Raw genomic sequence first — 27,485 nt, 5'->3', positions numbered from 1 at the left:
GTGGGCACCATGTACCTGGGGCTGCTCCTCATCAGTCTGCTTGGGAGCTGGTGGGAACAGCCTGTGTTCTACCACAAGGCAGAGGCAGACAGCAACACCTGGCTGATGTCTTCATCCATTTCCAAGCACTGAACAGAAAACCTCTGATCTAGGGGAAAAGGAAGCTTAAAGACTAAAGAAAACAAAAATAAAGCAAAAATGTATACTGCTTTTTCATCTCCCACTGCTTTGACTAAAAAATCTGATCTGTAAGTGCAGCTAACTCCAGAGACAGAAGTACTCTTTCACAGTCTTGTGTGTGAGCGGCGCTAGAACAAAGTCACAATTACAGGTGCAAAGGAACAACGTTACAGTCCCCAGGAGACCAACTCTGTGCACACACCAACAGCTTGAGTTTGCTGATAAAGTGAAGCAAAGAGGTTCATTCTTCTTGAGCAGTCAAACCAGCTTCTATTACAGAGAGATTCTAAATTGACATAAATAATTAGTCTTGATTAAAAATAATATATTATTCTAGATTTTTGTGGTGGTGTAGTTTTGTTTTATTTATTTATTTTTAGTTTTCATGTAAAACCCCTCTACTCTTGCCATCTAGGAACAAAGACAAAATAAAACCCAGGCACTTGCTGTGCCTTCTCAAGCACTATTGTGGTATTTAAGGGACACAGAGAAACTTAACAAATGAGATTAACACCTACAGTGGAAAACAAGAGTAGTTCTTCATGCTGTTGGCTTTTTCAAGTCTCGGATTTGCTTAATCAGGTAGTTCTTCTCATCAGTGAATTGCTCATCATCCGTCCTCTCCTTCTGGAAGTTACTCAGAAACTCAATTAGCTTGGGTTGGTTTTTCAAGAGGATCTCCACAATAGGCTGTGTTTTGTTTGGACTGGCCACAAAAACCTAACATGCAAACAAAACCAGGCACAGTGAGACACACAGAGAGAGAGAGAGATACATCAGTCACAACATCACCCTAAATTATTTTTTAAGAAGTCATCTGAAGGCTGCCAGGCAGCTGCTCTTCCACTACACACCTTGTCCCAAGGCAGAGAGAGGAGTTACAAACATGTTGGTTCAAGAGCAAGCTGAAGCAAAGTTACGCCTGCATATGGTATCACTTCCCTTTAATTTTGCTCTTTGTTGATGAAGCATTTGATTGTAAACCCAGCTGTTGAGAGCGAGCTATCAATTCTCAGCCTCTTCCACATGCAAGACTTAAATACACAGAAATTAATTATCAGGAGAACGGAAAAGCTTTGTGTCACTATTGATATCATTTCCATACAAAACCAGGCCTAAAATTAGACTTGCCAGCTTTGTTTTGGTTTGGAAAAACATGTCAGAGGCTCCACTTCCCTCTGCCTAATCCATTCACGGGAGCATGGAAATTTCCAGCAGCAGGAGCAGGAACACCGTGGTGCTCCCAGTGCCTGCGCTGCCCTCGCCAAGCAGAGGAGGGTGGCCATGCAGGGAGGCGATGTTTGAGAAGAGCAGCAGTTTTGATGGATTAACCTAGCCATGTGGTGCTTTTTCCTCCTGTAAAACTTAAAGCTGCAGAGTTTTCCAGCTCTGAACACGATCCCCTACGCCACAACGCTGTTTCTTTAACATTTTTCTCTGCCTTATATGCTGGCTGATGACAGGAAACTTCAGGCTGGTTGTAAAGGCCAGTGGTGACAAGCTCTTCCCAGGGACCTCAGGATGCCACGGAGATGTGGGTTCTGTGGACATCAGCCGCAGGGGACAGATGAGCCGGGGGGAACGGGGGTGCAGCACGCCCCTGGCTACCCCGGGAGTAGCTCCCACATCTGGCTCGCACCAAGGTTACCATGGCTGGTCAACAAAACACCGCCCAAGCGCTTGTGCAACAACATAAATAACTTGAGTTATTCTCTACCCAATGAGAAGAAATTAAGGATGGACAGAACTGGAAAATGTCCAGTCTTCCTCCAAGCCTGTCCAAACCAGAATGAAAACAAACATCTGCTGACTGGACAGAATGGCATGTTGTCAGGCCCAGCACAGGCGGCACCACCACTTGGGACTCCTTGCAGGTTCATTTTTCTCCGCTGAGACTGTGCCCACATGAGAACCTGGGTCATCTCCAGACACACACGCAGGTGCTGTGTGATGTGATGAGGAACATGCACACACTGTCCTGGGGGGCTGCGTTACAGCCCCTTGCCCCCAGAAACAACACCCAGTAAAGGCTGGGAAACCTGGACCCAGCACCAGGTTTTGTACCCCCCCCAGCTGGGGGGTTTTATATGAGTGCTGTGGAAAACACCACACGTGGGGAATGTGTGGAAGGAATGGGGTTCTGCACACATGAACAGTGCCACGCTAAGTACTTCTGCCCAGACAGGGAGGTAAGACTATTTTTTTAATTCCATAAAGGTGAGGCAAAGCATCTACTCTTAAACCCTGTAATTCTGAGGCCAAAGAGCCCTAATCCCTGCCTGTGCTTTTGTCTCCTCTGGATCCCTTCTCCTCAGGTCACTCCTAGGAGTCCCTGCTTCAAGGTACTTTTTCCGCTGCCCTGGGGAAAGAGCTACAACCTCCCCCATGCTGGATGGCAGAGCTCAGAGGGTTGTGATCAATGGTGCAGAGTCTGGTTGGAGGCCTGTAGTTAGTGGGGTTCCCCAGGGGTCAGTACGGGGTCCAGTTCCTGTTCAACCTGTTCATCAATGACCTGGATGAAGAGACTGAGTGCACCCTCAGCAAGTTTGCTGATGATACCAAACTGGAAGGAAGGGCTGACACACCAGAAGGCTGTGCTGCCATTCAGTGAGACCTGGACAGGCTGGAGGACTGGGCAGAGAAGAACCTAATGAAGTTTAACAAGGGCAAGTGTAGGGTCTTGCACTTGGGAAGGAATAACCCCAGGCACCAGTACAGGTCAGTGGCAGACCTGCTGGAAAGCAGCGCTGCAGAGAAGAACCTGGGAGTTCTGGTCAACAACAGGTTGACCATGAATCAACAATGTGCCCTTGTGGCCAAGAAGGCAAATGGTATCCTGGGGTACAGTAAGAAAAGTGTGGCCAGCAGGTCGAGAGACGTTCTCCTCCCCCTCTACTCTGCCCTGGTAAGCCCACATCTGGAGTACTGTGTCCAGTTCTGGGCTCCCCAGTTTAAGAAGGACAAGGAATTACTGGAGGGAGTGCAGCAGCGGCTACAAAGATGATGAGGGGCCTAAAGCACCTTTCTCATGAGGAGAGACTGAGAGAGCTGGGTCTGCTCAGCCTGGAGAAGAGAAGGCTGAGAGGGGAAAAAATTCTTTACTTTGAGGATGCCAGAGCACTGGAACAGGCTGCCCAAAGAGGTTGTGGAGTCTCCTTCTCTGGAGACATTCAAAACCCACCTGGACACATTCCTGTGTGATCTGCTCTGGTGAACCTGCTTTAGCAGGTGGGTTGGACTGGATGATCTCCAGAGGTCCCTTCCAACCCCAACCATTCTGTGATTCTGTACTACAGTAATTCAGTAAATGCTCTCAGCCCACGCCCAGAGTTGTTTACAAAGTTTTTCTTGATTTAGTGGCCAGGCCCATGGTCCCTGTGACAGTATAATATACACAATTATTCACACTCTCTTTGCACAGGCCTCCATATTGCCTTCCTCTGATCACCCTGAGCTATAATCTCAAATGATTTTTTATGCCTCCTTGCTACCTAAAACTTCTCAGGAGTAGCCCCAACTCCCAAGGATCCCTTCAGAGCAGCCCCTCTAAAATAACAGCTTTCCTGCATGATGGTCCAAGCACTCACGTGCAACATCTTACCAGGGAGACGTCTGTCAATCAGTGGGTTGGACAGCCCAAGCTGTCACTACACTTGATGGACTGTCAATAGCTGATTGCTCTGTCGCTGCCTGCAGCATCTCAAAGCAATACCCCTCCCCTTGCAAATAACTTTGAGATGCTGCTATTGATGCATTGATTCCCTGTATGAGAAATCAAGGGTTTGGGGATGTAAATCACCACTGAATGTACTTTACAGCTTCCAGTCTGTGCCTTAATCTAAGGAATACAAATCTTGAAATCTCGTGTGTACAAACGTTTTGCTCAGTCTGAGACTGCGGTAGTTGATGCTCTCAGCTTGAGCAGCCCCACGGTGCATCTCCCCATGTGCTGACCTACAGCAGGTCATCACGCTGATGGAGGCTGGATACTTCAGGATTTGGACCACGGTTAAGCCCTAAGTAGCCTGGACAAGCTTCCTTTGAGAAAAGCCGTACGTAATCCTACAGGCAGGGATGAGGAAAGTAACCGTTACAGATCTTCATTGAAAGTTTTTAATTTTGGATTTCAGTTCCTCCTTTGTGACCAAGAGAAGAAAACCATCAAGCACAGCAGCAGGACCCACATTTTCAGAAATAATCTGATCACAGTGCAAATGCGATCCATTAAAGAAGGCCTGGCCTTGAAGTGCTGAACATCTTCCATCAATTAATATTAGGCCTCCTTATAAAGATAGCTGAAGGCTGACTCTCAAATGAATAAATCTAAATCATTCTTCTTGTAAGAGTTATCTGGCCTGGAAACAGAACTGGAACGTTTTAGTGGTAAACCTAATAAACACCAGCATTTTATATTGGTCCTACAACTGGCATTACCATAGCAAAAAACTAAAGAACTTGGTTTAATAGAAAACATCACATCCTGTTTATCTTCCTGCTTGATTATTTATAATCTTCCCCTTGCAAACCAAGCATTCAAACAAAGATCATCTTGATTGCCAGTCTTGCTCAGTGTCAACAGGGACTCGTAAAGAGAGAAGGTTAAAGGACCAGAAAATTCCTGAAATGTTATTCAATACTTCAGCTAAGCAAACAGAATCAATTCTGCCAGTACCAACTAATCAGCTTCACAAAGGCCAGGATTAGGACCACCATGAGACTCTACTTTTAAAAGAGCCCCCCTCATTCAGAACTTTGTATTGTCATAGAGAAGGAGACAAATCCCTGAAAACAGAAATCATTATTCATGTTATCTGGAACATTTCTACTATAACGAAGTTCAACTGAAGCTAAAACACTCCACAGAAAATCTCATTTCACCCATGGTTTTATTATGAAAGGTCGCATGTTCTAGAGCACTTAAGTCAGATATCTGAGAGAGACAGAGACCAAAATAAAGACAGTACTCATGTTAAAATTCCAAGTCTAAAAATAGCTGCTTCAGCACAGTTTCATTTTATGAATATCTGCAAAAGGCCTGGAAAGAAAATCAGCTCTGAAGCTTCAAAAGTTGTCCAGAGTGGAAATGTTGCTCTTTTCTCCATTCAAAGTTATACACCAGATTTCTTCAAACACACACCAAAAATCACTTCATTAGAGAACCTGATCTTGTTTCTTTGCAATTAATAATGAGGCATCACCACCCTCTGGGACTACAGCAGAGCAAAAGCGATTACAGAGGTTGGATAACCTGGACTGGGTATTTTAAGTCTTACTCTGGGGTCATGCAGAATTTTACTGTGTCAGGAAACTGCACACAGAAGTGCCTTATGCTTCATGTTTCTTATAGTACAATGCTTCACACAACACGTTTTGCCCTTTAAACTCTCCACCTAAGAAACAGAGATGACACATCCCCACAAATGTGGTTTCAGCTTCATACCAAGAGGAAACTGTCAGTATGGTCCAATTATGTGAGACCATTTGCAGAGCAAGCTGCAGGAGGTAGCTTTGTAATGTGCACGAAAGAGCATGGAAAAATGAAACTAAGGTCACAAAACACAGTGTACCCATTATATTTTTAGATTTAAGCAGTAAGATATATCTTGCTAAATGTGTGCTTAAGAACAAGAAAGTTGCATAATCCCAATTCACTGCTACAGGGTGTTTTCCTCAAAATAATCCCCGTGTTTATGTGAAAGCCAAGAGAGCTTGTTATTAGCCTTTATTTCTAAATGCGGAGGGTTAAAGCAATATCTTCACCGTGTTCATGTACGTCTGAAAGCTTTGGCAAACTCAAAGTAGCCTCCACTAATAACTCATAAATCTGTCACAGAAGCTGGAGAGCCCTTCCCAATATTCGGTCCCCAAAGTGTGCACACTCAAGACTGAGACCTCTCTACTGAAATTAGTGCAGAGAAGAACCGGTGACTCCGGAAGCCTACAGCTCTAGGTGACCACGTTGGATTATTTATGGAGCAGGAGGAAAGAGGTGAGGTGTGCCAGCCTTTTCTAATTATTAAATACTGGTTAAACCCCATGTATGCATTGTCTGGGATATCCAGCTTTACAAAGCAGCTGTAGGCATTTAGGATGGTGCTGCAAGGCAGCAGCTCCATTTGCTCAAGCAAAAGGAAGAGAAGGAGCTGAAGCTAGGAGGAAGATCAAGCATCTCCTCAATGGAGAATGGAAGCCCACTGCAAGTGGGCTCTCTGTCTTCAGCTTCTCACCCAAAGCACCCTGGATGAGTGAAATGTTCTTAGAGCTTGAAGGGGTACTGGCATTTTCAGCCACAAAATGTTCCTGCAAAGTATTTTTGCACTAGAGGTGTTCATCATTTTCATCTCTGTCTTACAGTTTTGAATCTTCAACAGCTAGAAATTGCCTCAGGGAGGTGAGAGTCACATGCCTTTTTTTGGGTCAGTTGGGGCATGGGAGTGTTGGAATCTGGACGCTCACAAAACAAGCACTTTTTCATTTCAAATGTGTCTAACTGGTGAAACATCTAAATCAGGTAATTTAAACCCAAATCTTTTGGCAGCTCAGACAGAGCAGCAACTATCTGCTTCTCAGCAGACTTTTGATTTCAAATTACTGTCGTTAGCCTACTGTAATTTCAACCAGGTCCACACAGGTATTTTGCAAGCACAATTTAAAAATGCAGGCACAGTCTAAAATTTATGAGATTAAAAGCTGAGGACAAGATTCCTCTCCCAGTTACATTAGCATGGAATTATTACAGCTGACAAGAGAACTGGGCTGAGAGACCCTAACCCAGAAACAGGACACGGGGGCATTGCAGAACAGGCCACAACAAGGCAGTAGTGTTTTCCCTCTTTCTATTAAATATTTTAAGATTTTGTTTAGTAGTTCTCAAGAAGTTAGAATTCAATTTAAAAAGTGAAATCAGAAGTAAACACTCTTCTCTAAGTCATTCTACAAAGCTAAGTCACCACGTAAATTTCTATAACACACCCTATACCTACCCTGTGCATGTGAAAAAAACAATATCATCTCATGGAGGTTGGTACCTGAGGACAGAGTTTGGCTCCTTGAACTGGAGAGATATGACATTACCACCACATGTTCTTTTTTGCTGGGTACCCAAAGGTCTCAGCATTACGTCCACATGGTTGCGGTTGCAAATGCTCAAGCAAGGCTGTGCCTACAATATCTCCACTCTAACTGCAAATGGGATGCAACATACTGGAAAAGGAAAGGAAGAGAGGAATGGGAACGCAGAATGGGAGCAACAGCAATGTGTGACGTGGCTGCACACTGGAATCCTTTCAAGTTATTCCAAATCCTTTCAAATGTCTCCTAAAATAAGCAAAATCAGCTGTTCCCAAGGCCTAGGCCATGCCTATCATTAATTCAGGAACAGCAACAAATGTTTCATACATAAAAGCTTGGCATTTATCAACAGAGTGGCTAAGAAAGCCCAGTCCTCTGAGATCCCTTCCCTCCATAGACATCGCAAAGACTGCAAGTGTTTGGAGCCTGACTGCTCTCTTATCTTGGAGCCACATACCTCCTGATAAGAAGGAGTAGAAGTTACAGTGGTTCAGCTGACTATGGAGGAAGTCAGCAAGAGAACAGTTTACCAAGCTGCTTATTTCAGGGAGATGATTTTTTTTAATCCTCCTTGAAGCTTTTTTTTTTGGAAATGAAAAGCTCTGGGGAGAGGTTGCACATCCTCTAAGCCTCTGCACTGAAGATCTGAAAGCTTTTTTTCAAATCAGAAATGGCACAAGTACAAAACTCAACAAGTCAACCTGAATTTGTGGAGGGTGATGTCACCTTTTTCGCAACAGCATGCCTTTTGGTGTGATCTGGTATCTTCCTTAACTATCCTGGGGAAGGATATCCTCACAGGCTTAGTATTCCTTTACTGAAAATCATTAACAACCCTATTTACATAGTTTGAAATTAATGTGTTCATTCACAAGTAAAAGTAGTTTTGCATAATAACAATCCAATTTTATAGGAAAACTGTAAACTTTTCATTTATTAATCATCACGAAAAAAGAGACACTGGTTGGGTCTGCTAATTGTTTAAGACTGCATTAATGATCACTGCAAAGGATGGAAGGATTAAACTCATTTCAAGCTCAGATTTACCAAATCTTTCTAATACCTCTAAAACCAAATTGTGCTCACACTTGATGCACAGCGCTAACACCATCTACTTTTAGTCTTAATGTGGAATGTTAAGACTTTTTTTTTAATCTTTACCCAGAATCACAAGGGAAAATGACCTAAGAGTTGGGGGAGGGTACTGAGGGTAAAACCTAAAAGCTAAGATTTTATTACCTGTAGCATCAACCTCATAGCTACTTGAGTGACTACCCACAGCACAAACCAAAGTGATGCTGCTTTAGATCTCAACTGAAGGAAGGCAAACAGAAATCAGAGGCTGAGTGATAGGAAGGTTTTCAATTAAGACATTCTCAAACACTGGAAGTGACTGTAAATGCCAACCTTCAGCCTTTTTTTTCTGGGCTTTCTTTTGCCCACCTTGAAAAACACTCTTATGAGGAGAAGTCTACCATCTCTACAGCTCATACTAACCTTGAACACGTGGAATGCTTCAAACTGAATGTTGGGGCTTTTATCTCGCAGCAAGTTCATCATCAGCTTGAGATTTTCTGGTTTGCTGATGTATTTTGTCATGATGGCAAAGTTGTGTCGGTCCAGAATCAATTCACCCAGCAGCTATAGAGACAATCGCAAAAAAACCCCAGGTTTTTCAGGTTACCACATGATTTTTGAACGCAAAGAAAGCACCAACTTATTTTGATGCTTGCCTAAGAAGTTTCAATGTCACTACTTTAAAAAACCCAAGAACCTAGACTTGTTATCATGCAGTGAATTACTTAGTGCCCAATAATGCTCATCTTGTAAATATCACAGAGAGGGATCCCACATATGGGCTGGGTGGAACAGGAGCTGGCGTGAGCCAGCCAGGACAGAAGCAAGTGTAGTACAGCTGTCCCACAAAGACGCCTTCATTTCATGTGGATGTTACATTAACACACCTCTCTGGTCCCATCTGCAGGTCATGTCAGACTTGGTGCTGTAGCAGCAAGCAGCACCAGACAGACCATCACATTACTCTCAAGTTCAGGTTAACCTACGTTCTGAACCAAAGTACAGATTTGAGGCCAGAAAAAAAATGATAGTGCTTGTTCCCCAGAAATGGCCCAATGCTTCACCAGAGATCCAGAAAAGAAAATTTACAGTGAACTCCTGAGCACTGTAAGAGCAGCATCCCCAAGCACTTATTTTTTTTTAGAAAGTACGTGGCTGCTCTGTTGCTATACATGCATCTTCATATTGTGCATAATGTGGAGTTCAAATTTAGAAGGAAAGTGCTGAGAAACTTTACCTTCAAAGATTGTCTCTTCGTTACGTAATTCTCAGAATGAAGGAGTTTTTCGTAATCCTCAAAGATCTAGAGTAACAAGAAAACACAAATGCATCTGATTCATGTCCATCCTTCCTCCTACCGGTCCTTCCCACCCCAGAGGAGCAGCAGAGGCTGCAGCAGTGCCACCCTCAAACATCTCACTGCAATGCCAGCTCCAGCTCTCATCGCCTTTTTTCCTGGCTGGTTACCACGCAGTGAATTAACGCCCAGGAACACTCCTCTTCCAAGTACTGCAGAGACAGATACCACATATGGCTTGGATGTATCAGGAGCTGGTGCGAGCCAACTAGGACAGAAGTAAAGCCAGTGCCTGTAGAGCCTTCTCTTATGAGGGGGCAGGACATGTGGGTCCCACACGTAACATCCACTCACTCATGTCATGGTCATGACTTGCTTTGTGATTCAATGCAATACCCCAAACTGGTGACAGTGCATCCCATACTGGCATACGCCAAAAGCTCCTTCAGTGAGGTGCCACCTGCCTTCAGTACCTTCACTCACTAAAGCTCAACAAGGGCCACTGGGAGCCAAGCATGTGCTGGTTTTTGTGGGATCAGGCCAAGGGAATCTTGTGGTCAAGAAGACTGAGTGAGAGGGCTCTGATACGTTCAAACCATCTAACAAACAAGCAAAAAACCCAACACTGCTGTCCAAGAATCATCTAAAAAATGCTCACTTCCACAACTTATACTTAAAATTTTAATTATTAAACAAAGGTAGAACAGGGGCTCTTCCAATGCCAGTGCTTCAGTACTAAGATAAAAGATTAGCAGAGATACTAATTTTGCTCCAGTTCAGCTCCATTTGCGACTCAGCAATAATAAGTCTGATCTTTATTTAACCTTCTTGGTAACTCTAGAATGAAAGAAATAGTCTTTAGCCTTTTCACTTTGGCAATTAAATAAAGAATATTTCAGGTAACATGAGAACACAACCTGTAGACTAACTCCATGATCCGTATCAGCCCAACTTTAGTTGATTCTAATGGAATTTTTCTGACTCACATTTAGTTCAAAACTGAGCCAAAATTTCAAAGTGAACACTGGCAGGAAACCAAGGGACTAATTGCTTTAGCATGGTAAGAAGAATACTTGCACCTTAGTCCCCCTGTCAGGTGTATGTAATTTCCAGTAATGCTAAAACTTCTTCCAGTACCTTTTCTCCTCTGTCTCAGAGTATTATATATCACACTGGCATGGCCCTCTCAGTGCTGGAATATCACAAAACTCTTCAAAAATGCACATACCTTTTTCCCCATGATCTATTTACATACAAAGTTAACAGTTCCATTCACAGATGAGGAGATGCAATGCATGCAGAGAGGAATAAAACTTGCTTTTAAACTATGAATGCTCCTGAAACCTTGGCACATACCCCGTGTGTGTGCAGGGGGGGTACCTGTATTTCAAACACCACACAAGGATTCTGCTTTACTAAAAGCAATGTTTTGCAGTCCTATGTGACTATTTTATGCGGAGCATGAAGCCCTCTGCTATTGAAAGCTCACTTCTTCCAGCTAAGTATGAACAGATTTTCTTAAAAATTGTTCTATCTTTTACACTTACCGCATCATAATTCTGTTCCAGAAATTCGGCTACCAGCAATTTGTGTCGCGTTAACAGGTCCTGGGGAAGAACAGAAAAAGGTTATCTGAGAGACTGTGCTCATTATATTGTCCCTTGCTTCTCAAAGGTATTTTAGTGTATTTTTTTTACCAGGTCATCTTTTAGAAGGTATCTACAATGTGATTTCTATAGACAGAAAGCATTTAAAAACAAGGCTGTATTGTGCTTTTATTAGGATTTCAAGGAGAATTCAGTGAGTGCTCACAGAATCAATATAAAACTATTCAAACACTTGCTCTTTATATTCCTTTTTATTCTCACCTTTCCTTAAGGTCATTGTGCACAGTACTTACAATAAAATGGGGTGTGGGAAAGGAAGAAAGTAAATTAATCCTTTATGGGGGGATCAGCTATGGTCCCAAAGCCAAAACTGATCTACATGCTACTCCACAGCTGGAAAATTGTGCTAAGTTTGATCAATTGGTATGGCTCATCTCCAATGAATACAAGACAGACTCAAAATCAGTCACTCTGGACATACATTTATTTATTTAAAGCCTAAAAGTTAGGCATCAACCTAAGCCAGCCACGCAGGCTCCCTTCACAGCCACTCCATCACCAGAAAGTGTCCTCAGGTAGGTGGGATGAATCCCTTCTGCAGCTCTTTGTCTACCCACAGTGGGCTGACAACAAGCAGTAGCGGACCTTTCAGGCAGCTGGATGGGATGCCTCCCATGCTAAAAGGTCAACTAATTCAAATTTAAATTCAAGTAACCTCTCCCACAGAATGGGAATGCTGGTGCACAGTGACAGACATGCAAATGTTCAGCTCCAGAGGAAATCAGGTCTCTTTACTGGATGAATAGTTATGAAATGGCTAGTTTGAGGCATTTAAGTTTAATTTTTATCTTATTGCCTCTTTTAAAACATAAAATTGATCACAAAGAATGCCTGATGAAGTCCATTCAAGTCGGTATTTTTCCACTGAATCAGCTTCTGCTATCTTTTTCGTAATTTTTTTCCTTGGTTTCCCAACCCAATCAGAGACTGAAGCTGATGAGCAGTTGAAGCAGATGCACAGACACGTCCTCTACAGCACCGCAAATAAAAGAAATCCTTTACATACTAATCCTTTAATTTATTTTTACCATCAATTATAAGAGGAAAGCAGAGTGCTATAAAATCCAGTACGTGTTTTTAATACATTCCTTTATTTAGCAGGACTGCAGTGATAGCAGTTTAAATGGCTGAGTGCAACAAACATGATTCATGAGCTTTTACACAGGGCACTTAGGAGACAAGTACAACATTTTTCAATAGGGGGCACAAATGCAATATAATCCAAAATGAGTTTTTCACAGAAAATCGCGAGAGAGCACAGAGCAGCGGTATTCAATCAGCACTCTTTCCAGCCGCTGCTTGTACCCTCCACAGCCAACTATATCTCTAAATACACGCCATTTTCCTCTGCACTTTTAACAGCTCTGCTTCCTCTCTGAAGTACACCTGGCTGCATTTAATGAAGGAGTACATCTCCAGATCATCAAAAATTCCAATACTTCCCTACTATAAATATCCTCAGACTTTAATGCACATTTAATTGAGCACTCCTCTGGTGCACAGGCTATCCACCAGACACCCTGGTGGCAACACTACAAACACAACACAGGGGCAACAGAACCTAAAACATGAGTTCAGTAATCCAGCCAGCGAGAAATCATAGCACTTATTTCTATGGTATTAGAAATTAGGTAGCTCCATATTTCATGATTCAATGACTTCCACATCAGTTCTTGCTGTTCCAGCTATGCAGAGTAACAGACAAATGAGAGATGAGATGAGCAGCTGGTTTATTTCCAGACCTGACCACATAACAGGTGCTAAGAGGGAATTTTAAGAGAAAAAATACAGTTTCTAGATTTTTCCCCAAGCATTTTAAAAGGTGATTCCGACCTATGTCTGAGGATGAACTGTCCTCACACTCCTCTCTTTCCAGTGCACATGAGGATGTGGAATCCTATTTTTAAATCCTGCTAAAAATACACTTGGTTCACAGGGGTTAGAAGTCAGTTCCACAGATGTAGATCTGTGAACAACATCAATCTCTGTGTTTTTGGGAGGGTTGCAGCAGTCTGTGGTCCTTGCCCTAACTTAACTGACCCCCGTCCCCATCCTGCGTCCTGGTTGGGGTGAAGACTGTCCATCACCACCAACACAACCTGCTGTCATGCTCAAAGCAGGACCTGGGGAAAAGATGTAAATCTGTTCTGTCAAGCTGGGAACAGAGTCCAGAAGCACTTTTTCTGACCAGAGATAAATATTCTTCCGAGCACAGGGTAAAATGCCACAGACAGAAGATTTCAATATCTCAGTTATGTAGCATTTTTATATAGTCCTGCACTGTACTTTCACTTGTCTGTGTTTCTGTGCTACTTCCACTTTAATCACATTTACACCACAACTTAAAATAAGTGGAAGATGCTGCTATTGATTAAAGAGTGTTTGAACTGGCAATCCTGCTCATTACTGACAAATGAAATGTTATTTCTATCATGCAAATCTTAACCCCATTCAGTAGAGCAGTAAAAACAGAAGCCAGATTTAAGTATGCATTGAATTGCTGAGCTGAATTCTAACATTCCTTACAGTTATTCTTAAGGTCTATCTCATCATGTTTCTAATTAGCTCTGAGAAGAAAGAATGAACAACTTGTTTCTATGACAGCAAGGAACCCGATGACAGAAGAAAAAAAAGAAAAAAAGGGAGTTACATCTATATTTAGAAGAGTCTTTACCTGAAAAGAATTTTCTCCATATTTCTTAAATTATTTTACAGAACTAAATTAATCTTCCCTGCACATAAAACTCATAGGCACCAAATTCTGCTCAGAGATTTTGTTAGCACCTTGCAGGAAAGACAATGCTCACATACAAACTCCAAGAAACTTGGCAAGCTTCACCCAACTTCATTTTTAATACAACTCAGACTCTATACAGAGTCTATGCAGTGCTTTCTCCTACTTATAGCAGTATGGTCCTTACACTGAACTATGGGTCACAAAAGTAAGCATACAAACAAGCTGTAAAATAATCAGTGGGCATGGCGTTAGTCTAAACTTGACTGTCAAACTCAGAATGGTCAGCAAAAATGAAAGGATTTTTAAAAGTGAATTTGAAATGATTCTTTTTATTTACAGGTTGTGGTTATGATGGGTAGTGGTTTTGTCTCCAAGGGAAGGTAGGGAGCGAAAAATGTTACGCATTTTACAAGAGCTGTACATAATACATGATTAATTTGAGTTTTAAAAGGCTGCATAAAAGACCATCTTCAAGATGAAGAACATTCGCAAAATGTAAATCTGTATTGAATTAAAGATTCTTTGCAGACTTGATCACTGTTGTGAATCCTCTTACAAACAGACCAAGGATTAATTATATCCTTTACTGAACAATAAAAAAAGTCACCTAGTTTAAAGGCAACAAAACATTCAGTGGCAACTACTGATGGAGTGACATTTTTGACACAACACTATGATGCAGGCATTGAATAATTTACCTTGAATGTAGCGAAGGCATCAGAAGCTATATCAAATGTTGACATTTCCACGTATTTAAAAAAGTCTCTGAACTGTTCCGAAAAAAGTATGATTTTGGCCAAGGGTTCATGCCGGATACACTCTCTCAGCATAATTCCACAGCGTAAGGCAATATTTGGGGATTCATACCTGAAGAATAAAAAGAAACAGAGAAGATCAAGCCTAGAAGAACAAAGATAAGCAGGCACTTTTCTAGCAATGAGGAACTTTGTAGCACAGGGAGGACGTGTGCCAGTGTGGACACATCACAAAGCTAAGGAGCAGACTAAGGCTGCCGGTGCTTTCCATTGCAAACCTTTGTCTTCCCAAGCCAAAACACATCCTGGTGTGAACGTCCACTGCACCTCCTCTCTGCCAAAAGGCCGTGAGGAGCATGTAATGTTTCCGCAGAACTCCTTCTCCCTTTAAGGATTGATGAGAAAGCAAAGTCCATACAATATAACAACCTCCCTTTTCAGATTTAATTCTGAGCTCTCCAGTTTATCCAAGAAAAATGTAACACCTCATGACCATCCATCACCTCCTACTCTCCTTCTAGAGAATGTCATTCTAGAATATTAATGTCTACTGAGGAAGATAGGAAGAGTTGATGCAGGCAGTCTACAGAGGATTAAGCTTTCTGCAGGTCTGAAGATCTTTGTTGCAGTTTAGGAGGAATTCTGCTCAATCCCCCCTCTGCAGAAGCTATGACTTTGTTCAGGAGACAAGTATTCATTCCTCAAGCTACAATCCTGTTACGGCACAAGCACTGCAATAGCCAGGAGCCAGCACACTGCTCCATCTTGGAAAGGGAGGGAGGGGGGAGGAGATTCAGATCATCTTCTATTTCTATAGAGTCTTGATTACTTTAAAGCTGAAATTAATCTGAAACAAAACTGTTAGAAACACAATTAAGGAAAAAAAAAATCCAACAGTCAGGAAGGACTTAAAATGAACTTCTTCCAGCAATCTTCAGTCATGTGAAAGTGGTGAAGTCCTGGGGGACAGAAAGCACGCTCTGTTTCAATAAGCCGGTCATACTATATCAGAACTGTGTATTATCAGCCGGAGTTTATCAGCATCATTTTTCTTTTGCACAATTCATTCTTATCACTAGGCCAAAAAAAAAAAGAAAAACACAAAACGCCATCTGTGCTATAAGTGAGTGGGCCCTCAAATTTACCACCAGCTTGCAATTTAAAAGAATGGTAGTGTTTTGCGAGCATACCAGAGCAGCATACTTCAACCTGATGTGAACAATAGCTGTCTTAATGAAAAATGAACTACTATTCCAAACAGGCAAATGAAATTTACCACCCTCAAGGAAATGCAGGCACTCAAGCCCTTATTCGTTTCCTTTTGGGAAACATTTGCAAATGTGAATTTATAACTCTCTAGACAATGGAGATTCGCTGATGTTTTCCGCTGAGGCGTACCTCTCCTCAGTGTCATTAACAGGAATACTAATTTTCAACCAAAAAGAGGCGGAGTTGCTCTTAGGAGCACAGCCAGGAAAATATTAAATAGTTGGCTACAGAATATTTTGGTTGGAATAAGAGCAAATTATATTGTTTCCAGCACAATAACTTTTTAAAACACAAGTATCAACAGAATCATTCTTAGTCAAATACCCCATTATCTGGAGGTGGGTTATGGACCTTTGGCTGTTCACATAAGCGAGGGACGTTGGGTTTGGCTCCTGAAATATGCCTGAAGAAGTTTACACGCTGCCTGGTCATAACTGGTATGTTCTCCTCACCCACACTTACAGGCAAAGCAACCAAGCATGAACGATAAAGATGTGGTTCCAAATCACTTCTAATGAGCAATCAGTGCTCTATGCTTATGTACTCCTGCAATAGAAAAAAAAAATATATAGAGAGCACGCCCCTGTTTGGATGAGCTTACAACCTAAAGAAACTTCCACATACTGACCACCAGGGACAACCAGAAATGGAAATAACGGACTTGAAATATTTTTAAATACTTATTGTAGAGGCTGAAAGAGGGAAGACTGAGAACAGAGATGCATTTCAGCACAAAGGGAATCATACTTGTGTGGCCAGTGTGGAAGATGGCACAAGGTAAGGATTACAGGCAGGACGTAGGAAGGCATTGAGCCTGGGAGACACAAGGTCTTGACAAACAGCTATATTCTGATCTGATTTTACACTAAAACTCCTATAGCTTGAGTTTATCCTTGGATAACAAATTTATCCTTGGATAAACTCAAGGGGAATTCTGCAACTTTAGCCAATATACCATTAAAACTTTGACTGCACTGTAATATGAAGAGATCATCACAAAAAACAGATTAAGGCAGTGGCTGAGTACATTAGACAGCATGTGGCATGATATATATTCACAAAGGAGCTTACAAATTTGTCACTTGGAAGAAACAATGCAAGTGCCACTTCAAGTCCTCTACAGTCATAGTACTAGAGGGAAAATATTTTAAATTACAAAGGACCAAAGTTATTTCTAGGCTAATGCAATATGCTGATACAGGAGAAAAAACTGTCCCAAATATAACCAGTACTCTATAATATGCACCAAACATTGTATTCATCTGAAATCCTATTCATACACAAAGCCTGCACACAGAGAAAATAAGGTACTATTAAAGCAAGAAGTCCTCATGCAGCAAGGAAGTCAACCTATCAAAAAAAAAAAAAAAAAGAAGGAAAAAAAAAAAGTAGTGAACTATGTGTTCTATGTTTTTCTGAAGCTGGGAAGCTGGAAGGAAGTAGCCAACAAGTAAAGCGAAGCCTAAAAGGTAAGAACAGTTATCTCAAGCTGGCAGTGCCACGGGAGGATTAGGCAGGAAACACTGGGCGGGAGCTCTGATTCAGGATCCTTCCCACTCACATTATGCAATGAAAAAGCAATCTTTTGTTGAGAATTTTGCATCCGATATAAGTAAAACAATGACGCGTCTTCACAATAATCCCAGGCTGTTTGTTTTATAGCCATGGCTGATCTTTTTTTTTTTACCTCTTCAAATAATGCCATATACAAGCCAGATAAATCCACTTTCCTCTAAGCAGATTTTGATATCATATACTTAATTTAACTTCAACCTCAAGTCACGTTTTCAAGTGGTGGCGTCTAACACATGAAGTGTGTTTTTCCCAGTCTCAGAGCCGATGGCACACCAGCACCGCGTGCTGCCCGCACACAGAAAGCCGCACATTCGGGGCCCTACCCTTGCTTTCGCACATATTTTAAGTATCGTTTTTCAACAGCCCTGGCAGCAGGACATAGGTAGGTAAGACAGTATTGCGTTTGATGTCATTACGCTGTTCTGCGGCAGCTGCTCAGACACCATCAGGGTTGGGTAGGACTGTCTTCTGGACTGCTGCTGATGAATTCAACAGTGCTTTCTAACGAGAAACTCCAGAAACGGCAGTTCTGATACAGTGCAGTGCTGTGGAGAGATAGCCAAGAAATCCAGAACAAGGAGCCTGAGGACCAGCTAACACAGACACGCTGCTGCATGCAGCAGCAATCTCCAAAAAAGCACCTAAACAATGACATTTGAATATATCCAGTGATTCTGATCGCCTACAGTAAAATGTCTGTCAGCAGTATGTATGCATAACATAAAATCTTTACTATCATCTTAATATCCTTGGTTGTTACAGATGCCAAAGAATATCTGGGACATCACCCAAAATTATTTTTTAGCTTTAAATAAAACCCAGACATATGGTAACGATACATGCACAACATGCAAAACCAAACTGAGTGAAAAAGTGAGGAGGAGATCGCCAAAGCAAAGACAGAGATGAGGGAAGAAAATGATTGTATCTATATATGAAATTGAAAACAGTTGCACAACTTAGCGACAACTGAGAGAACTATCATCACTGTTCTGAAACAACCAGTTCGAGGTTCATATAAATGGTGAATTTTAATGAACAAACAAAACCAAAATGCATTTAACTAGCTTGCTCGTCTCCTCTCTGAGGAAGCCAGTATTTAGTAACACAAAACAAGTCAAGAGTTTCAAAATTAAAACTAAATCACAACAAATCACCATACTTGTAAGAGTAAGACCTAGCTCAGCCCGGCTGCCCACCTGGGCCCCCACCAGCCTGCCCGCAAGGACGGCAGCAGGTCCAGGCCTCCTCCTGTCACAGCAACCAAGAGCTTTGCCACCATGGCCAACCGCAAGCTCACAGTTCCTGAAATCCCTAGTTTTGACCAGTTCTCTTGGTTACTTCCCCCTCACCCTACTCAGCTGTGCTGGAATGTGGCCAATTTTGAAGGAAGTAACTATTTTGGAAGACTCTCATGCAAATCCCTCTCTTGGCTCAGGTCTGCCCCTGGGAGAAGAGAGAGGCTGAGGGGAAGTTGATCCTTGGGGTTCCAGCCTTGTCCTGCACAAATCTTAGATGGTGTTTAAGTATTTTCCTAACTCTGGCTGTGGAGCAAATGGCAAAACTGCAAATTTTCAGCCTCAAAAGCAAGACAGACACTTTATAAATATATATATAATATATAATTCTCTTAAGTACCATTAGTTTAAAAGGCTTATGTCATGTTTTTGAATGGTTGTTACTAGTGTGACCATACAACTATAGGAGTCCGCATTGTTTCATCCTGATCAGCTAATAAATGCACTTGTTTCTGCATCATTTCTTCAATCCAAATCACATATATTCTCATTTCCTTAGGGAAAAATAAACAAAATCCTAAAGCTTTGGCTTCTTTGGTTTGTGTGGTTTGGAAAACCACAGGAAACTGAGCAGAACGCAGTAGACTTCAAGGGTTGGAAAAGCAAAGCTTCTCACTGAATGGAAAGTGCTTTCAGTCAAAAGCAAAGGAGGTAAGAAACCTCAAGAGTTTTAGGACAACACTTGTGCACTCCTGAATGCAACTCCAGCTGGTCCTCACCACACAGCAGTGTGCTCCCCATCCTTAGCCAGCTTACCTTGGGAACCACCGGCTTATAGCTGAGCACTGACTCCCTCCAAGGTTAAAAGACACACACACATACACATACACACACACAAAATAATGCTGGAAGTTGTGGAGTTCATCACTGAATTAATTTGAAGTTGAAATTCGCATGTGGCTACAAGCATTGGAGAAGTCTGCTGCACAGACACAACTATTCTTTTTATGCATTTTTCCTTCTCCCTGTTTTACCACATGGTGGGTCCAGCATTTGACTCCACTTATTTACAGACAGCGCTGTAAGTCACTCCTGCAGTGCAAAAAGCTCTAAATGAAACTCAGCAGTTGTCAACAACGCTACACAAGAGTTTACGGCAAGAACTGAAATACACATCGTGTGGGGAGCAGTCAAAAACAATCACACATAATCACTCCAACATGAAATCTGGTGAAGAAATAACAGCCAATTAAAATAATCCAGTCATTGCAAAGTATGCAGCTAAGTTGAGAGTCAATCAGTACAAAAGAAACAAAATAAGAAATCTGGAACAAAATCTGAAAATCCCTCTTATTAAAAACCAACACACAAAAACCAACCAACCAGACAAAACAACAACAAAAACACCCAAAAGTGAGGAAGCAGATCAACTGCATTGCCAGCCTGTTCCAGGCAACGCTCTTTAATAAAAATCAAATTAAAGCACCCACCCTTTTAGAAGCATGAATAGGATATGTGGATGGGCACTAATGTATTCCACAGTAGGGCTGCGTGTGCCAATCTGTCTTCTCAAGATGTTGTTAAATATCTGGGAAACATCCTTTTTGCCCTGTTAAAAAAAAAGCAAAATATATCTTCAACAGTAAAAACATGAACAAAAGACCGTTTATGATAATCTCTATTTAAACTGGAAATGAAATAGAAAACAAAACAAGTCAGTCTCTTTTTTTTGAGCTCTCCACAGTCCCACCACCTCATACTTGCTGTTGTCTTCAACACCACGAGAAGGCTTCCTCCCTCAGGTGGCTCTGAAGGCTACTGATCCCGCAATTTACACTTTTCTTTTTTGAAGTGAAGATGTGCATCCCCCTTATCCTGTCAAACAAATCCCTGGCTATCTAAATAGCAACGTCACAGTACCAAAAAAGCAAGCCACTACCCTGAGGCAAACAGACTTTTGCAGCGTAGTACTATTGCTCCAGCAGCCTCCAAATTTAAGTTGTCAAGCTAGTACCAAGTATGCCGCCCCACAGCCTAGACTTACTAAGCTAAAGCTTTTCATTATTCAAATGCAATCAATGCCAAGTCTGATTGCATTTTTGGAAATTCGGTTTAAATTTTAAACTGCACCCATTATTTCACTATGAAGAATGAAATAACTACTATTCATAAAAAGGCTGCGTCACACACGTGCATTTGTCACAACTAAGATCCTTCATTTTGTCCTAATTTTCTCCTGTATACATGCATCTGCACAATCACATTTTGTCGTCAAATGTTTCCCTGTGCAAACAACTTTTCAGAAGGTCTTTCCAAATTATGTTCTACTCAGCCACAGTGTTTGCCAGTACATCTTGCATTAGATGTCCTCTTCCTCCCCCACCACTTTCTCCCCTGGCCACAGGAGACAAACTGATGTGTGAAATTAATGGAGCGGGGAGACCGCTGCACTGGGAGACCAGTAATCAAGGCACTGAGTCAACACAGGGTCACTATGCACAGGGCAAGCTAAAGCAAAAGGTTACTTACAATCTGTACATGCTCATTGATCTGTCTTCAGAGGACAAACTTTCCTTGGCAGGAAACTTACTGAATGTTTGAAGCCAAGGAGCAGATAGTTTCACACAGAGGGAAATTCCCTAGTTTCACCTCTACAAATAAATCACCGCTGAGAAACACAAAATATTCTGCTTTCCTACTCGTTCCAACCCAGCTGGTTTGGAGACTCGGGGACTCGGGGAATTAAATAGGAGAATCAAATCAGAGCAGGCCAGTCCATCTGCCTTTGTCTGCAACACTTTCGACCCTTAGACATTTTTTTCATTAGGCTAATGCTTTATAAAGTCATCCCATTCTCCCCTGTCTTTACAACACCCATAACATATGTCTGGAATCCTGTGATCTTCAACAGCTTCAGCAGTTACTCCAAGACAAAACCAGTGCAGATGGAGAAGAGCTGTTGAAAGGGTAAGGTGAAAATGGCCAAAAAATTCCATGATCCTCTCTGCCATGCCAAATTTTACATGAGTTACTTAATATGAGGTGCACTACAGCATTATAGCAAATAGCAGAGAATATATATATATGTAATTATATCACATTTTCTAGAGACCAGCAATGGTAAAAGCCAGAGAAATTGGTCTCTTTGGGTTCTCCTGGTGTGAACGAAGCCAAGTAGGAGGGAACCAAGGCAGACTTCCCGCACTGCCAGACATCTATAAAAATTGTAGGAATGCTTTTGCATTACTGTTACTTGGATCTGCAATTTGATTTTACCTTACAATGAAAAACATATGGCCACTGAAGCACAAGGTAAGGCAGCACAGAGAGAACAAAAAAAGTGCCAAGGATGCCATTATATAAATAACAAATTACACGACACCTATGCCATAATTTAGCTTCTGTTTCAAGATAAAATAAAGGAAAGTTTCTAACATCACCAGTTCTGGGCTTGTGGCTATTAATTGCCTCCTTGAGTGGCTTTACAGTTTGTGAACCTTTAGGCTTACCTTTATGCACTTAGTAACATAGCATCTTTTAATTAACTTTTTCTCTGTGCACACTTCCCTTAGTTCAAAGTTCACAGAATCACAGAATGTTAGGGACTGGAAGGGACCTCGAAAGATCATCTAGTCCAAACAATAAATTTTGTATTTTAAATTTCAAAAAATCCAGCCTGACCTTGATTCCGAGCTCCTGCTCAAACCCAGCTTTATTGCTTCATAAACAGCACCATCAGCAAAATTATCTATTGTATCATGAGTGGCAGAAGCAATAAACCTGTGTTTTCTATAAATGAGCGATGAACATGTGCAAGGACATGACAGCCTCCCCCTACACGCATGCCCACCCCAGCCACATGTGCTGTAGGGTACTGTAAGATGAAACACAAAAAGAAAGGACTCGAGTCTCTGCTTCTGTCTTTTCCTGGGTACGGGCATTAGCTCTGGTCTCACCCTTCTAAACAGCCATCAAGTTTCCTGAAGTCTTTGAAAACACACCTTCAAAAAGGAACTACAGCTGTGCAAAACTGGGCAGGCGCTGATCTTTTTTCTCTGGTGACCAGTGACAGAACCCAAGGGAATGTCAGGAAGATGTACCAGGGGAGGTTCAGGTTGGACATTAGGAAAAGGTTCTTCCCCCAGAGGGTGGTGGAGCACTGGAACAGGCTCCCCAGGGAGGTGTCACGGCCCCAAACCTGACAGTCTTCAAGAAGAGACTGGACAACACCCTCAGACACATGGTGTGAACTGTGGGGTTGTCCTAGTGCAGGGACAGGAGTTGGACTCGATGATCCTTGTGGGTCCCTTCCAACTCAGCACATTCTCTGATTCTCCGATTCCCTTCAGAAATCAGATTTACAAGTGACTTAGAATTTTTCTTTCCACCATTGCATATGGATGAAAAAATTAATTCGCATATTATAAAGTGGTGAAATTGCTTGATCAACAGAGAAACGTAAATGCCAACTGTGGCCACCAATATAACAAAACAGGAGCAGAAAAGTTAAGGAACTGAAAATCTCAGTGAGAATATGAACACAGAGCAACAAATGCTCCTCTGTCATCTTCTTCAATGACAATTCATCTGCACTGAGAGTACGCATAACAGTTTTGCCAAATGACTGAAAAAATTTTATCATAGAAAAATCTATTTTGCAATAAAAGTTATTAGAACTGTTTGTAATAACAGTAATTCAGCAACACATTTGGTATTTTATTCAGTGCTTGCATTTGAAGACTATGTTTGATATGTCCAGACATAATTTTTTTGTCTGACAAAAGCAATATAGACTGCCAGGCAAATAAAATAATGCAGTAGTTTCCCTTCCATGGCGTATTTGCTAATAATATCTTCCCCCACCTCCTATTTTCTTAAAAATAAATAAATATTTTTAAAGGGGTTTGGGTTGTTGGGGGCATTTCGTGTGTAATTAAGACTTTTAACAACAACCAGGGGTGGCAGGGAGATGACAAATGAAAGAAATTTTAGCATAAAAAAAAAAAATCTCCTGAACTCAAGACCTGATGAAGAGTGGGAGAACTCCACTAGCAACATTTTCAAAAAGGAATAATCAATAAATAAATCTATCTGTCCCTTGGATCCTGGATTTACTGGGTATATGGGGAAGATGGGGCAAAAGTAAACATACACCTGCCACCTCCCACCATTTATAAGATTGAAAGAAAAGTAAAAACAAATAACTTAAATAGGGAGAGAAATCTTCCACAAGAAACTAACTCCCACAAGAGGTGACTCTGAGAGCATCAGATGATCTCTCTGGGGACCTGATTTTTAAATTCAGTGGCTGCCCTGCCCTACCTGTCAGGTTCAGACCTCAGTAGCGGAGCTTGGTTCCTGGGGATTTCTCACTGCTCTGTGATGCTCAGGCACTTGTGATGATTCACCAGCACCCGGGAGCCATAAAAATCAGAAGACTCACAAAAGCAGCCCCTGGGAACCACTAACTCATCTGAACCATGGACCACAAGAACACTATAATGACCTGCCCACGACAAAGCTTCTTGCCCGTCCCTGCCAGTCAAAGGTCAATTAAAAAGAGTTTATATTTATCCCAAATTACTGCAAGCTTTTCTACCATAACTCTTCTTCTCCTTATTTATAAGCAAGTTCAGTTATCTTAGTAGTTATCTACTAAGTTCTTGGCAAACAAAGTTGTCAAGGACTTCCATGAACTAGATAATGAAAAAAAATATATTAATATTACTCCTTCTGCTGGCAAGAAGATATATTCCTTTCTTTTTTTAATCTAAAAGATTAAGTGGGAGCAACCCAATTTGCCTTGCTACCTGCTGTCAGTTTTTAACACCTTTTTCAACTCCATTCCTCTCAACTATACCATCCCAATTTTTTCAGTTTTCTTCACATAACATTTTGACATGCTTCCAATTATTTCCTTTCCCCACCCCTGGAAACACTCTTCAGAGATGGCGTTTGGCTCTACTTGCACTATCCCAAAGTAAGAGGTTAGTCACTGCAGCTTACGAGGCTGGTCACAGACAGTGTTCTCAGCATTATTTCCTATCTTGCTTGGATATACATGGCAATATTTTTTTTCTTGTTTTTGTTTTCAGAAAATCCCTCAAAAATAAATCAGATGCATTGCATTTGCTTCCAGTATATAGGCACATCTATCAGGACACTGACCAATCTACAGCTGCTACTTTCTTCAGCATGCAAAAAACAGTCTCGATGCAATAAAATTATTTAGACCTCAGGAAAATACAGCTATACTCACTGACAACACTGAGACCAAGGAGATGGAAAGATTTATGGATGCTGACCCACCTCAAAATCTATCAACTGGAGGTTGGCAATAAGCGTCACTAGAAGGCCACTGTTGTATAGCTCTTGAGCCAGCTGAGCCACGACTTCAGTAGGTGGCTCCTTGTCTGTGGTCCCGCACAGAATTTCTTTCATTGCTTGTAGAGATTTTGACACTTCCTCCGATGCCTATTTGCCAGCAGATGCGGGTTTTGTTTAAAAAAAAGAAAAAAAATAGCGTTTTATTTTAAAAGACAAACAGTTCAAAACAAAAGTTTCTAACTGTGCTTACAACGATCATTAGCTATTGTAAAATGGTTTAATAATGTCACGTAATCACTGAGCCTGGAGCATCCACCCTGGATCCTGCAGGTCCTACACATACACACAGATATATGCATTTTAAAGACAGTGTGTCTTCATTAACAGACCAGGGGCAGGAGTGCAATTACCAATCAGCACCAGCAAGATCCTTTAAGGCTTTGGAGGTAGGCGCTGCCCCACAGAAGCAGCAGCACTTTGACCATCTCTCCCCACATCCTCCCCAGTGAGGTCCATCAGCACATGTGGGGCAAGAGGTGCCAGACAGAGGTACCGAACTGGCGGGCCTCTCCTGTTGGCAGAGTGGCTGCTGTGCCGCTTCGCCACCAACTGCTCGCTGATGGACTGTCCTGGTTCCCCTACTGGTAACCCAAATCTATCCTTGTACCTTTACCAGCTTTGCATTGCCACCACCTGCTTCTCCTCATCACGTGTGGTTTTGGCCAGCATCTCCTGCAAGGAATTTGCCTACTGAGCACCCAGGCATGTCAGTGTCAAGTTGGGAAATTAATTATTTGCTTTAGGAAAGCTCCTTGCCACCAAGCAAACTAAAATCAGTCTTTCATCTCTTACTCCCACGTAGTGTATACTAATTTTGTGCCATGTTCCAGGTACCTAATGTAGAGGACAAATCAGGAATTACCTTACAAAATGTCTTGACCAAAAAACAAAAGAGCAACGTGTATAAACAGGTAACAGTTTGGCGTTTGTGGCAGTCAGCAGGTTTAAATCAGATGTGAATGATACCATCCCACTTCCCACAACTGCTGGCCACAGCACGGCAGCTCTGGCTCACCCTCTCCTCCCAGGTTTGCTCCACTTTGTATAAATAAAGACTGATGGAGCAAAAGTGTTATTTTTTCATGTATGTGTGTGTGTGTGCTTTAAATCCCACCTGCTCTAGCCATAGGGCTATGGAGGCAATGACTCTTTCTGGGTTGGGGTATATTTAACACACGCATGATCTGCAGAAAGGCTGGTTGGATTTTTTGGCAGGGAGTGGGAAGGAAGCAAGGGAGAGGTTTGAAAGCAAATCCGAGAATGGAAGGAAAGTGCCAGGCAAGATGGTTAAAGATGCTGAAGATAGGACAGCATTTCACGCCTATATTGCAAAACATTTATTTGAAATGAGCATTTTGTTAGTTTAGCAGGGACGAGGGAAAATAAATAAATAATCAAGAGACACATAGAAAACACAAGAGTCATTTGTAAAAGCTAAGTGGACATTAATGGATGTTCAAAGCCAGATCAATAATTTCAATACATCTCCCACATACCTGAAAGGAAAAATGTCATGCTTTGAAATACCACCCCATCAATCTGTATAAAATAACCGCACAGTGCTGCAAAGAGACATCCCTCAACTGCTGATCTCCCAACACTTTAACGCTGATTTAAATCGCAGGTTAGTAAATAAAAATCATAGAAAAAGCCTAGAAATTAAAAAACAAACAAACAAAACCCAACAAACAAAAAAAAACCCACCACAACAAAACCAAGCAACAACAAAAAAAGCCACCTTCACATTGCATCTACCTGGAAGATTCAAGCATTAATTTTGTGCAGCATAAAGAAATGTTCTCCCCCAATCTGTTTGTACCTACTGTCAGTTTTCTGCTACTTGAGAGAGGTCAGCATGAGCAGCACGTAAATGAATATGACTATGTGATAACTTCAGCCACAGCACAAGTCTTGTTGTTCTTTACTGTTGCTCAGCAAAAGAGCCTATTTTTACCTCAGTGTTAGTGGTATGTCACCAGAGATATCCCACAGAGTCCAGATGGGATTAACAACAGGGGTGCTATCTTGGAAACTAAAGCTCTAAATCTTTATAAGAGCCATGCAAATATTTTCATATCAAAGGAAAAAGCCATACATTCTGCTGGGCAGGTGTGAATATCTCTGACATTCTGTGGTAAAAAAAAACAAAACAAAACCTTCCCTTTCAAGTATACAAGTATACGTAATCCTTTGTGATATGTAGAAAAATGCCTGCAAGACTCAGCTTTAGGT

The 27,485-nt window shown here is 41.7% G+C and overlaps 1 protein-coding gene across 5 annotated transcripts in view; it reads right to left on the bottom strand.

The window, feature by feature from the left end:
* Nucleotides 1-518: 518 nt before the first annotated feature.
* CAB39L (calcium binding protein 39 like) overlaps nt 519-27,485 on the bottom strand; it is a 63,366-nt gene continuing 36,399 nt past the window's right edge. For all 5 annotated transcript variants that reach the window (XM_065859841.2, XM_065859730.2, XM_065859801.2 and 2 more), the window contains 7 exons: nt 25,176-25,340; nt 20,357-20,475; nt 14,728-14,896; nt 11,173-11,232; nt 9,566-9,631; nt 8,749-8,892; nt 519-900 (listed from right to left, as the gene is read on the bottom strand). In XM_065859841.2, coding sequence (XP_065715913.1) covers nt 721-900; nt 8,749-8,892; nt 9,566-9,631; nt 11,173-11,232; nt 14,728-14,896; nt 20,357-20,475; nt 25,176-25,340 — 903 coding nt within the window. In that variant the 3' untranslated portion in view covers nt 519-720. The remainder of the gene's footprint in view (nt 901-8,748; nt 8,893-9,565; nt 9,632-11,172; nt 11,233-14,727; nt 14,897-20,356; nt 20,476-25,175; nt 25,341-27,485) is intronic.

Source organism: Patagioenas fasciata, chromosome 1 (genome assembly GCF_037038585.1).
Source record: "Patagioenas fasciata isolate bPatFas1 chromosome 1, bPatFas1.hap1, whole genome shotgun sequence".
NCBI lineage: Eukaryota > Metazoa > Chordata > Aves > Columbiformes > Columbidae > Patagioenas > Patagioenas fasciata.
The sequence above is the reverse complement of the archived record's forward strand: the minus strand, read 5'-3'. Positions and strand labels throughout refer to the sequence as shown.